Genomic DNA, 11,686 nt, shown 5'->3' with positions numbered 1-11,686 from the left:
GGACCCAGCCGTCATCGCCGCCACCGGCACCGGAACTATCCCGGCGAACTTCACCTCCCTCAACCTCTCCGTGCGAAGCTCAAGATCCTCTCTCTCGTCCAACACACAAATCCGTACGACCCCGACAAGTTACTACTTCAACGGACAGCACCAACAGTTTCAGTTTCGTCCGAAGAACGAGTTGCCATCTCCGTCGTCTTCTTCTTCCTCTTCTCCGTCTTCGTCTTTGTTGGATGTCCAAATGGGTAACTACCTGTTACAGTCGTCGGCAAGCGGGTCCATTCCGGCGAGCCATACGACTGCGACGGCGCCGTTTTGGAGCAGTTCCGACAGCAACACGACGCAGAATCTATGGGGATTCAATATCAGTCCTTCGGGAGGAAGTGACGGTTACAGCACGAGTGGAGTGCATCTGATGAACTTCGCCCCCGCGCCGTTCGCTTTGTTCGCCGGACAGCCACCGGCTCCGGCAGGGTATTCCGGCGGCGGCGGTGGCGGAGAACAGAACCATTTCGGACTTCTTGCGGCGCTGAACGCTTATAACCGTACGGCGATGCCAGAAACATCGTCGAACCACCACCACCGTAACGGTGACCATCAAGAAGACGCGAGCTCGAACCACCATTCTTAGACAAATACCCATATTATGTGAGCTTAAGTATCTTTATTCTTTCTTTATTTTTCCCTTAACAAGTGTGTATTATGCATTTTTTTTTGTTCGGACCCTTAATTTTTTTTTCTTTGATCGATCTTTACATCGAATTTGAGTCTTTATTATGTCTTTTATTTATCATTTTTTTTTTCTGTCTTGAATCTGCGTCTAATGTCCGGGGGTAAGGAGCGTATACCATATAGTATGTGGGATTTGAAACACGAGTTTTATTTATTCGAGGTTTGTTCACTGTTAGTGCCTGTCTTTTGAGATGTTTTCCTGTGTGGTCTGAGAAAGAGTTCTTGGTTATGTGAAAATCCCGATTAGGGTTTCTTTCTTGCAAAAAAAAATAAAATTAGAGTGTTATATACATAAAATCTCCATAATTATATGTTTTACTAATTAATTTAAGCCATCATTGTTCTTTCGTCTTGCATTTTTTCAGAACAAATGTTCGGACATAGCTTCGGTGCTTGGTGTCTTGTCCGACTTCCCCCCCCCCCCCCACTCAAATGTGTTTCACGTCCTCTTGGTGTACGTATTTTGCGTGCATGCTCCTAATCATCTTCCTTCGATCCATTCTAATAAGACGTACGATCTTATAATATTTTATTTTGTTTCTTTTTGTAAAGAAAAATATTTTTTTAATGTGATTTTCTTAAGCTGGATTAACGTCGATATTTGTGCACGTACTTAGGACTAGATTCCATGATTTTATATCCATGCAAGCCTTAAGTTTTCACCCCTCTCCTGTTTTCACAGTTTCTTCTTCTTCTTCTTTGGATCAATCTCCATTCTTCCGTGCACAATTCAAAAATTTCCAAACGGATCCAAAATAAGTTGTTAAAGCATTTGCTAGTTGTTTTCCTTTAAATTTCGGGTGGACGGTTAATATATATATTAAATATTTTCAATGAAAGAGCTTTCAAATGTAAAATACCGAAACAATCCCAAACTTAGGTAGTTCAACTGGGAAAATGGGGCGCAAAACGTCTGTCTCGCCACGAGTTCGAACCTCAAGTTTGAGGAGAGAGTCGGTAACATCATTTATTTGTTGATTTTACGTTTTTCTGTAACGTTTTCAAGCTATTGATGTAACAGTGGCTTTCGTTGTCGGAGAGTTCACATTTGTGTCGGATAAAAACAGAGGATTTTCGTCCTAGTTACCGAATATTACGTATTTATTCTGTGTTTCTTTTTTTTCCCCGTATAATTGCATTGTTTTTGTCATGAGTTATTGGACTTATTTCCATGTATACATATGCATGAATCGAGGAATATATAATGTCTGCGTATATGTATATAAATTTGAAATATTGATGAGCATGGGCTATATATATATATATTTGTAATGGGCTATATGTAATATATTGATCAAACAATATATATGTACATAGATATACACACACATACACGTGAAAATGTGTATATACTTCTTTTGTAATGCTGAAGACAAACCTTGATCGAACAATTATTTTAAATCCTTGGCAAAACCCGTGATGTCGTGCGTCATACATATTATACGTAACATATATATCTACATAAAACTATGGAAACTTAATTTTTTTTTCTAAGATTTTGAGTTGAAGTCGTTCTCTAAATACATTACACCTTTATTTCCGGCTAAAATGGAAACTATGACGTATGGCAGTATCATAATTAATAATAAAAAATAGTTATCTGATATCGTGAATCTTTTTATTTTATTTTATAATAATCTATAGTTTTCTTTATATATTATTTTATACACAGCCCATGAAAGAAGCGATCACCGATCAATGTTGGTCGGCGGATTTTTTGTTGCATTATTCAAATATTTTATATCAAAAAAGAAATATAAATAATCACGAGGGCACGAGTAGTATCAACCTGGCATTACTCGTTTGGCCTAATTAAATAAGATTTTATGTTAAAAAGTAAAACATAATATATATATATATATATTGGTTTAATAATATATATATATGCTTTATTATGGTGTGTATTCATGTGGGTTGTTTTCTTTTTGTTTTTTTTAATCTGGAAAAGGGTTAACGACCATCATTGTATCACTTGCCTCATTAATTTTTTAAAATTTAGCTTATCCTATATAATCATTTCGCTTCTACAAAAATATATTATTTTTTTTGTAGCTTTGTGAAAATCCCGAAGATAATTTTTTTTTTCCTGAATTTTTAAAATGAAAACTTTGATGTACTTCAGCAAATGCGATGGTTCAGTTGTTTCAATGTATTCAGATCGCTTGATTACGATTTTCTTATTCAAATGAAAATGGTATCTATAATACATACAATTCACAATTTCATATATATATATATATATATATATATATATATATATATATATATTATTTAAAATAATGGTATCTATAATACATACAATACACAATTTCATATATATATATATATATATATATATATATATATATATATATATTATGGTTAAAATATGGGCCTAATTTCCTTTAAATTCCGTACAAGTTTTGTTCGTTTTCAATTGGGCCGGGCTTTGGACAAAAGCTCTTCACTAAGAGCCAATTATGTTATTTTCTTTCTTTATTTGTTCCATAGAGCTTAAAAATTCGATTGCTGACGTGGACTGCATAAAATTCGAAATATGATTCAGATCAAAACGGAAAATTAGTTACACGTTAGTTTTGTTTCCCACGGAGGGAGCCGCCAGTTTCTCTCTCTGTCTCCCTCTTCCCCGAATGGTTGATGAAAGAAAGAGAAAAAAAAAAAAAGGAAGGAGAAGAAAAAAGGAGGAAAAGTCGAACCAGAGGCTCACGTCAAAGAACGTCCCAAATCGCGAATAGCCTCTCAAATCTCGCTCCGTCCTTATTCCCGGCAATCGCCGGTGACGCTTCGCCGGAAACTGTTCGACGCCCGCGATATCTATGCTCTACGTTCTCGGATCGTCTTTGATCAGAGATTGGCCCCGAGATTTTCAGATTCTCGACGTTGCTTGTTGCGTCGGTAAATTCCGTCCCCATTCCCGCCATTTACGGTCTCGACAATCGAAATCCGGTGTTTGAATGCGCACGAGGATTAGGAAATTTTGCAGGATTCCGAAAAAGTTATAGGAAGGATAGGGTTTTGGTTTCTGATCTCGTGAAGAAGTGAAGTAGGCGGTTTTTGAGCTGGTTACGATCGTCGTATGTGGTTAATGTACATCGGATTTCCACGGGAAGGAGTATCTAGATTCTGGATTCTCAGGTTTGAGGAAGCTACTACTGGTATTGGTTAGATAGGGTTAACGATTCAGAACTCGTTTCTTGCCACAACCCAATTTAAACGTGGAGATTGAATGATGTTAGGCAATTTGGTTGAGACTGATTCGAATGGGTATTAGCCCGCAACAGCTTCAATGGCCGATTCTCTGAGAATTAGTCTCGCTGAGAGAGACGTTGAACAGGTACTACATTCATTTACAGAGATAGACCCTTTCAGCTTTGTCCTTATCCCATTGCATCTATTTGAAGGCCATTACCGCACTGAAGAAAGGGTCATACTTGCTGAAGTACGGTCGCAGAGGGAAACCCAAGTTCTGTCCTTTCCACCTCTCTAGTGTAAGCAGCTCCTCCATTTGCCTCCTTGTGCAAGTAGGCTTCCTGTTATCTTTTATTTGTATATTAACGTCGCGAGTTCCCAGGACGAGTCTGGATTAGTTTGGTACTCTGGCAAAGAAGAGAAGCAGGTTAAACTGAGTCAAGTTCTGAGAATTGTTCCTGGACAGCGCACTGTAAGATCCTTTGCCAACTGCGAGCACTTTCAGGACTAACTTCGAATTAGCTTTTGAAATTAAGAGAGGATGGTCATTCATTTTCCTTATTGAACCATAGTAACATGTCCTTTTGTCTTTCCTTCAGACATCTTGCTTCTTTCTGTTTTTTCTCTTCGTCCGTTCTATCTTGGCTTGTTCATATCACCACCACGGACTCAATGGCTTCTGCTTCTTTCAGGCTACATTTAAGAGATATCCACGCCCTGAAAAAGAGTACCAGTCATTTTCACTGATATGCGTTGATAGGTCCTTGGATCTGGTGAGTTCATGGCAATTTCATCACTTTTCATGCTATAATGCAGAATACATGTTCATCTGGATTGGTTGATCACATTTTGAACAGATATGCAAAGACAAAGATGAAGCAGAAGTCTGGTTTGTCGGCCTAAAGGCATTGATTACTCGAGGAAAAACCGGCAAGTGGAGAAACAGTATAAAATCTGAGACTGAGGAAAGTCCTAGAACTGTAGCACGGAGAGTCTCTCCCTTCGTAACTGTTCTTGTAAGTAACGTCAGATTTCATGTGTGAAGAGAAGAAAATCATCCGTCTTTATAGTTTGTATCTTCTTATTGCAGGATCAAGTGATTCAACCCCCTCCTGAGATTCCTTCGCAAAATAGGTTGGGGAAGGTATTTTCTGACATTGTCTCGTTAACAGCGCCCACCAACAACAATCAAACAGAAGCCCCTCCCAACCCCTTCAGTGCATTACCACCATTGAATCTTGAAAATTCAAATTCTCGAACCTCGACTACTGATCCAGTTCGCATCAGTCTATCTAGCGCTGTAAGCACGTCTAGCCACGGTTCATGTCATGAAGACTATGATGATGCCTTGGGCGATATTCTCATCTGGGGTGAAGGTATAAGTGATGGGGTCCTCAGTGGTACAAGAAAGTCGACCAGTTCCACAAAAGAGGATGCCCTTTTACCAAAAACATTAGAATCAACAATAGTTCTTGATGTTCATAGCATTGCATGTGGTAGGAGTCATTCAGCTTTAGTTACCAAACAAGGAGAGATCTTCAGCTGGGGTGATGGAACAGGTGGAAAGCTAGGGCATGGCTTAGAAGAAGATGCCCCCAAACCAAAGCTCATCAGTAGTATGAGGGGGACAAGCGTCGAATTCGTAGCATGTGGAGAGTTCCATACCTGTGCTGTTACTCTTTCTGGTGAACTTTACACATGGGGTGATGGCACTCGAAATGCTGATATGCTTGGGCATGGGAGTGAAGCCAGCTATTGGATTCCCAAGAGAGTGAGTGGTATCTTAGAAGGAATGCATGTATCATATGTTGCTTGTGGCCCCTGGCATACAGCAGTGGTGACATCATCAGGCCAATTGTTCACATTCGGAGATGGATCTTTCGGAGCACTTGGTCATGGAGACCGTAGTAGCACTAGTTTTCCACGTGAAGTTGAAAGCCTGAGCGGATTAAGGGCGATAAGGATTGCCTGTGGCGTTTGGCATACAGCTGCTGTGGTAGAAATGATAACTGAAGCCTCTGATTCAGAACCCAGCTCTTCAATTGGGCAGTTGTTCACATGGGGGGGTGGAGACAAAGGCCAACTTGGACACGTTGACAATGATGCAAAACTCCTGCCCAAGTCTGTAAATGCACTGGCAAATGAAAATCTCTGCCAAGTTGCCTGTGGCCATTCAATCACAGTTGCTCTTACAACCACAGGGTCTGTGTATACAATGGGTAGCACAGTTTACGGGCAGCTGGGAAATCCTAATTCACACGGGAAGGTTCCTGCACGTGTCGAAGGAGACATAGCGGAATCTCTTGTTGAGGAGATTGCCTGTGGTTCTTATCACGTTGCAGTTTTGACATCTAAATCAGAGGTTTACACGTGGGGGAAGGGATCAAATGGACAGTTGGGCCATGGAAATATCGAGAACAAAAAGGAACCTGCGGCCGTGGGGTTTCTCAAGGATAAACACGTGAAGGCTATAACATGCGGATCTAACTTTACTGCTGTTATCTGCATTCACAAATGGGTGCCTGGCTCTGAACATTCTGTCTGTGCAGGTTGCCGTAATCCCTTTAACTTCAGAAGAAAACGCCACAACTGTTACAACTGTGGTCTGTTTTTTTGTAAAGTATGCAGCAGTAGGAAGTCTCTGAGAGCAGCCCTTGCACCCGATATGAACAAGCCATATCGAGTGTGTCATGGATGTTTTACTAAGCTGAAAAAGACAATGGATCCACCTCCTTCTGTGCCACCGACCAAATCTAGAAATGGGTATAAGCTGAAGCAAGCAGATCTTTCAGACAGAGAGGTCACAGGTCCAAAACTTCTCAGACAACACTCCAGAATCTCATCCGTAGACTCGGTTGTGCAAGGTGAAGGAAGGCAAATCAGACGAGATCTAAAAACAGAAGCAAACGATCGTATTCTATTCCCTCCTCTGACCGGCAGTGTACCGTTGTCAAGACTTTCGACGAATTTATTGGATAATATTCCTGCTTCCAGAGCAAGCTCCCACACAGCTTCTCCGGTCTCTGTAAAATCAAGTCCAAGGCGGTCTTCTGAAGTAACATCTGAGGAATCTAAGCACACAAAAGACAATGTTAATCAAGAAATAGTCACTCTAAGAGAACAGGTATTCCTTTCTAACCGTCATCATTTTTTATTCTGTGATTAAGTTAACGGCAATGTTGCTGTACTAAAAAAAAGAGTTTGATCCAACTGAAACTTCAAAGGTGGAGCAACTTACATCTAGAACCCATCACCTTGAAGAAGAACTTGAGAAAACGAGAAAGCAGTTGAAAGTGGTCACCGCAATGGCAGCAGACGAAGCAGAAGAATGCAGATCGGCAAAGGACGTTATTAGATCTCTGACCGCTCAGGTCCGACATTTTTTTTCCGGCTTTTAGCATTTCACTCTCCTTTCATCCTTCTTCTTCTCCCCTCCCATTGACAATTGTTTGATCTCTCCGTCTATGTCATCACATCTACATTTTAAAAAAAAGCTCTCAAGTTCATTGTCTCAATGATTTTGCAGTTGAAGGAGATGGCAGAAAAAATACCACCGAAGGATGTATCTAGCACCAACTCAAAGCGTAAAGTCAAAGACTTATCAGACACTCAAATTCAAACGAGCAACCAGACCCACATAAGAAGCATGGTGGCTCATGATAACGAACCGAACTGCAAAAGCTCGACTAATGGAGGCAAGAGACAGAGTGAAAAGGCAGAGAGGGTGGTGCATGATGAACCGGGAGTGTACTTAACATTGATTCCTTTACCAACCGGTGGTAATGAACTGAAACGTGTCCGCTTCAGGTATCAGTAACAGCTTGTCCCCTCTAGATGCTTAGTAGCAGCAGAAATGGCAACATCTTGTCAAATTAAAATTCATGTAACAACACAAATCAACATAATGTAATACATATATATGTACCTCTCATGAATAATTGGAACCTTGTGGTTTCCTTTTGCAGCCGGAAACAATTTACGGAAGAACAAGCCGAGAAGTGGTGGGGTGAAAATGGAGCTAAAGTATGCGAGCGTCACAACATCATAATCTCGTAGGATTCTTTTCGCCTTTTTCACTTTCTTGCATATCTACCGAGGGGCGACTTTAGATTTTTCTTTCTTCACCAAGAGATTCTGTAACAGGTAGACAGAGAGAGTAAGAGAAGATAGCAACAGACAGCATTAAATAGAGAAACACCTCTTTTGTTAAATCCATTAAGACTGCTTAATCATAGTTACAGTTTCATTTTTTCTTTTGGTTCTTCTTTTATCTGCACATGTTAGCACAAAACTATGATTCTTCAAAAAGAAATTTTATAAAGTTGGGTTTTGTAGCTGCCTGCGAGCAGAACTAACAAGGCCATTAGCCTTATCCTTTCACACTCAACACAAAATCTATAGAATTTCATATCACTCACTATTCCATTTCTACATTGCTGTATCCAGCTTCTTTTTTCTCGGTATAAACCTCATAACTTAACGGTTTTTGCTGTTCTTGAAAATTTCCAGCAACAGCGTGAGCTCCGGACAGAAGTAGATCATCAGTCGGGTGTCTCTCACCCATTTCCACCAATGCCATTTTCACACGTTCGCCCACTACTAGATTCCCGTAAACCCTACAAGCAGCTAACAAAGAACGCCAAGCTATTGAATCGGTTCTGATGGGCAAACCCCTTATAAGATCGTATGCTTCCCCTAATATCCCTCCTCGGCCCAAAAGATCGACCATACACCCGTAATGCTCGACACTTGGTATGATCCCGTACTCATCAACCATCCTCTTGAAGCATTCGATCCCTTCCTTTACCAATCCTCCATGGCTACAAGCATTTAAGACCACCAGAAAGGTAATCTTATTCGGTTTCACTCTACATATCTCCTCCATCTTATGAAATAGAGTTATAGCTTCTCTTGCTAGTCCATGAGCTCCGTAACCTGAGATCATAGCAGTCCATGTCTTCACATCCTTATTCTCCATTCTGTCAAAAATGTCTACAGCTCTGTCAAGAAACCCGATCTTGGCATATGTATCAATGAGCGCGGTTCCAAGAACGGCATCCAGAGCTAATCCTTCCTCTTCCACGAAATCTCCAACAATCCGAGCCATATATGGGGCTTCATAAACCGCACAACATGACAATAGACCAGCACATGTAGATGAATTGGGTTTCACTTGTTCATGCTTCATCTGCCTCAGTAGACATAAACACTCTTCAAGGAGACCCATTTTGGCATATTTGTCAATCATACAGTTCCATGCCACAACGTCCTTTTCAACAGCTGAATCGAAAATCCTGCGTGCCAATCCGATATTCCCAGTTTTAGCGTACATACCAATCAATGCAGTGATCAGATTCAAGCCGGAATCAAGACCTGTCTTGATACACAATCCGTAGACAGATTCTCCTCCGGACAAATCTCCTACATCACCCGTAGCGGAAAGAACACTCAACAATGTACCGACATTAACAGCCACCTCACTCTCACGCATATTCCTAACCAAGTCGAGGACCAATTCAGGCTTAGAAACCTGAAGATATCCATTCATCAAGGTATTATATGAAACAACATCATTCTTATGCGGCATTTCGTCGAACAGCTTCCGGGCATCGTTGGATCTTCCACAGATGCCATAGAAATGCAATAGAGCGTTCTTCAAATCAGTGAATGACATGAACCCAGACCTCAAAACAACCCCGTGAATTCCTTGTCCCATTGCAATGGCCGATTCGCGAGCACACGATTTCAGAGTTGGGATAAAAGAGAACTGGTCCAAGGTGAAGCCTTTTTCTCTCAAACGGTTGAAGAGGCGAAAAGCTTGCTCCGGCTCGTCGCTGATCGAGTAGCCTCTGAGCATGGTGTTGAACATGTAGAGGTTAGGGTCAGAGACATGTCCGAAAATCGATGAAGCATAGCGAATGTCTTGGATGGAGAAAGCAAGAAGCTTGCTAATGGCGAAAGAGTCCTGGTCAAGTCCCGCTTTCACCATGTACCCATGAATTTGAGAAACTTCGACGACGTTCCTGCATGATTTGAGGTCGTCGATCAGTTTTTCGCATCGAAGAGACAAGGCAACATGGGTCGGATCGAAGCTTCCGTGTCGGAACAAGAGATTGCGGCTGAGGCGTGACGTGTTGGCTAACGTCATCGGCCGGAAGTCAAACGCCACCACAACAGACGTGAGGAACCGCAGTCTTGACTCGCGTTCGAGACGAGCGACCCATTAAAAAGACGGTTCAAACACGTTCCAAAGAAAAATTCGATTCTAATACTAAACATATAAAAGTTAGGGGTGATCATTTGGGAATTTATATATTTCGATTTAAAAAAAATATAATTTCAGACAAATTAGGTTATTTTGATTTTAAATATTATAATCGTTGAAAACGGTTTTTATTATTAAAAATATTCATTTTTTCAAACAAATTTTCGATATTTTCAATTTTAATTTGGATTAGGTTCAATTATGATTATATTTATTACCAAGTTTGCCTCGATAGAAAGGAAATAATATAATTACAAATTATTGTAATATAATTAATAAATGATGCTTATAATATATATGCATAGTCTATTTTGGATTAGTTAGGCCACAAATTAGAATGATGACGTCATGGAAGACGTCAAACAAACGGTCCAAGTCTTTGTTTGGGGCCTAAAATATCCGATGGGCCCTATTTTTGTCAAAGTCCAAAATCACGTGACGTGATGAAACTAGGGTTTTGTCATCATATATATATTAACGCCGTAGATCCCCATTTCTTATTTTCTAGGGTTTCTGCATCGGAGCAGCGGGTCGAATTGATCGCCATGGGGAGAAGTGAGTTCATCACTAGTTCTAATTCTTGTCCGATTTACCATTTGTATATGTATTCATCGATTTGATTTCCTGTCCGCTGGATATATCCCGTCCGTTCATATATTTTCTTAGGTATTTTGTCGTTGATGTTGTATAGATTTGATTTCATAGGATTGAAATCTTTTGTGTTGTCTGTTCGTGGACTGTCTTATGTTTAGGTACATTCGCTGAAAGTATGAGGTCTTAGTGTATTCACACGAATTGGTTAACCTAGATTGGGATTTTTTATTAGCTATTGGGAATTTACGGATCTAATGTTTACATGATGTTTCTGCAAAAATTTGCTTTAGCTTGTCAAACTATAAGCTAAAGTTCATTAGCTATTGGGAATTTACTGATTTTTTATTAGCTATTGGGAATCATGTTTGCTTATGTTGGAACCATATGTATATGTATATATGTTTGTAGGACCGGCAAGGTGTTATCGTCAGATCAAGGGGAAACCATACCCTAAATCCAGGTACTGCCGTGGTGTTCCCGACGCGAAAATCAGGATCTATGATGTTGGGATGAAGAGGAAAGGTGTCGATGAATTCCCCTTCTGTGTTCATTTGGTATCATGGGAAAAGGAAAATGTTTCAAGCGAAGCCCTTGAGGCTGCCCGTATCGCCTGCAACAAGTACATGGTTAAATCTGCCGGAAAGGATGCATTCCATCTCCGAGTTAGGGTTCACCCATTCCATGTCCTTCGTATCAACAAAATGCTTTCGTGTGCCGGAGCTGATAGGCTCCAGACCGGAATGAGAGGTGCCTTTGGTAAGCCTCAGGGTACGTGTGCTAGAGTCGCCATTGGACAGGTCCTCCTCTCGGTTAGGTGCAAGGACAATCACGGGCACCATGCCCAGGAGGCCCTTCGCCGTGCTAAGTTCAAGTTTCCAGGCCGTCAAAAGATCATCGTCAGCAGGA

General features: G+C 40.7%; 4 protein-coding genes across 6 annotated transcripts in view; 3 read left to right on the top strand and 1 right to left on the bottom strand.

The window, feature by feature from the left end:
• LOC104822114 (transcription factor TCP15) overlaps positions 1 to 907 on the top strand; it is a 1,428-nt gene extending 521 nt beyond the window's left edge. Inside the window, 1 exon segment of the mRNA XM_010553229.2 lies at positions 1 to 907. This exon segment is cut by the window's left edge and continues 27 nt beyond it. Coding sequence (XP_010551531.1) covers positions 1 to 631 — 631 coding nt within the window. The 3' untranslated portion in view covers positions 632 to 907.
• A 2,384-nt stretch (positions 908 to 3,291) lies between these two features.
• Positions 3,292 to 8,291, top strand: LOC104822111. Of its 2 annotated transcripts, XM_010553226.2 has the most exons (10): positions 3,292 to 4,066; positions 4,134 to 4,220; positions 4,304 to 4,393; positions 4,614 to 4,694; positions 4,779 to 4,937; positions 5,012 to 7,045; positions 7,146 to 7,292; positions 7,448 to 7,728; positions 7,887 to 7,973; positions 8,065 to 8,291. In XM_010553226.2, the coding sequence occupies exons 1-10, from the start codon at positions 4,019 to 4,021 to the stop codon at positions 8,066 to 8,068; spliced, it is 3,018 nt and encodes a 1,005-aa protein (XP_010551528.1). In that variant the 5' UTR covers positions 3,292 to 4,018; the 3' UTR covers positions 8,069 to 8,291. The 2 variants fall into 2 exon arrangements, with proteins under 2 accessions (XP_010551528.1, XP_010551527.1); XM_010553225.2 differs by having other exon boundaries at positions 7,887 to 8,291.
• Positions 7,963 to 10,252, bottom strand: LOC104822113 (pentatricopeptide repeat-containing protein At1g26900, mitochondrial). Of its 2 annotated transcripts, XM_010553227.2 has the most exons (2): positions 8,340 to 10,252; positions 7,963 to 8,055 (listed from the first exon to the last, which is right to left on the bottom strand). In XM_010553227.2, coding segments are annotated over exons 1-2 (1,731 nt in total). In that variant the 5' UTR covers positions 10,070 to 10,252; the 3' UTR covers positions 7,963 to 8,054. The 2 variants fall into 2 exon arrangements, with proteins under 2 accessions (XP_010551529.1, XP_010551530.1); XM_010553228.1 differs by lacking the exon at positions 7,963 to 8,055 and having other exon boundaries at positions 8,339 to 10,252.
• A 464-nt stretch (positions 10,253 to 10,716) lies between these two features.
• The window catches only part of LOC104822190 (60S ribosomal protein L10-2-like), a 1,463-nt gene continuing 493 nt past the window's right edge, over positions 10,717 to 11,686 (top strand). The window contains exons 1-2 of the mRNA XM_010553338.1: positions 10,717 to 10,741; positions 11,189 to 11,684. Of these exons, the coding sequence (XP_010551640.1) occupies positions 10,732 to 10,741; positions 11,189 to 11,684 (506 nt within the window). The 5' untranslated portion in view covers positions 10,717 to 10,731. The remainder of the gene's footprint in view (positions 10,742 to 11,188; positions 11,685 to 11,686) is intronic.

Source organism: Tarenaya hassleriana, unplaced genomic scaffold (genome assembly GCF_000463585.1).
Source record: "Tarenaya hassleriana unplaced genomic scaffold, ASM46358v1 Cleome35, whole genome shotgun sequence".
Classification (NCBI taxonomy): domain Eukaryota; kingdom Viridiplantae; phylum Streptophyta; class Magnoliopsida; order Brassicales; family Cleomaceae; genus Tarenaya; species Tarenaya hassleriana.
This window is presented reverse-complemented; position numbering and strand designations above follow the sequence as displayed.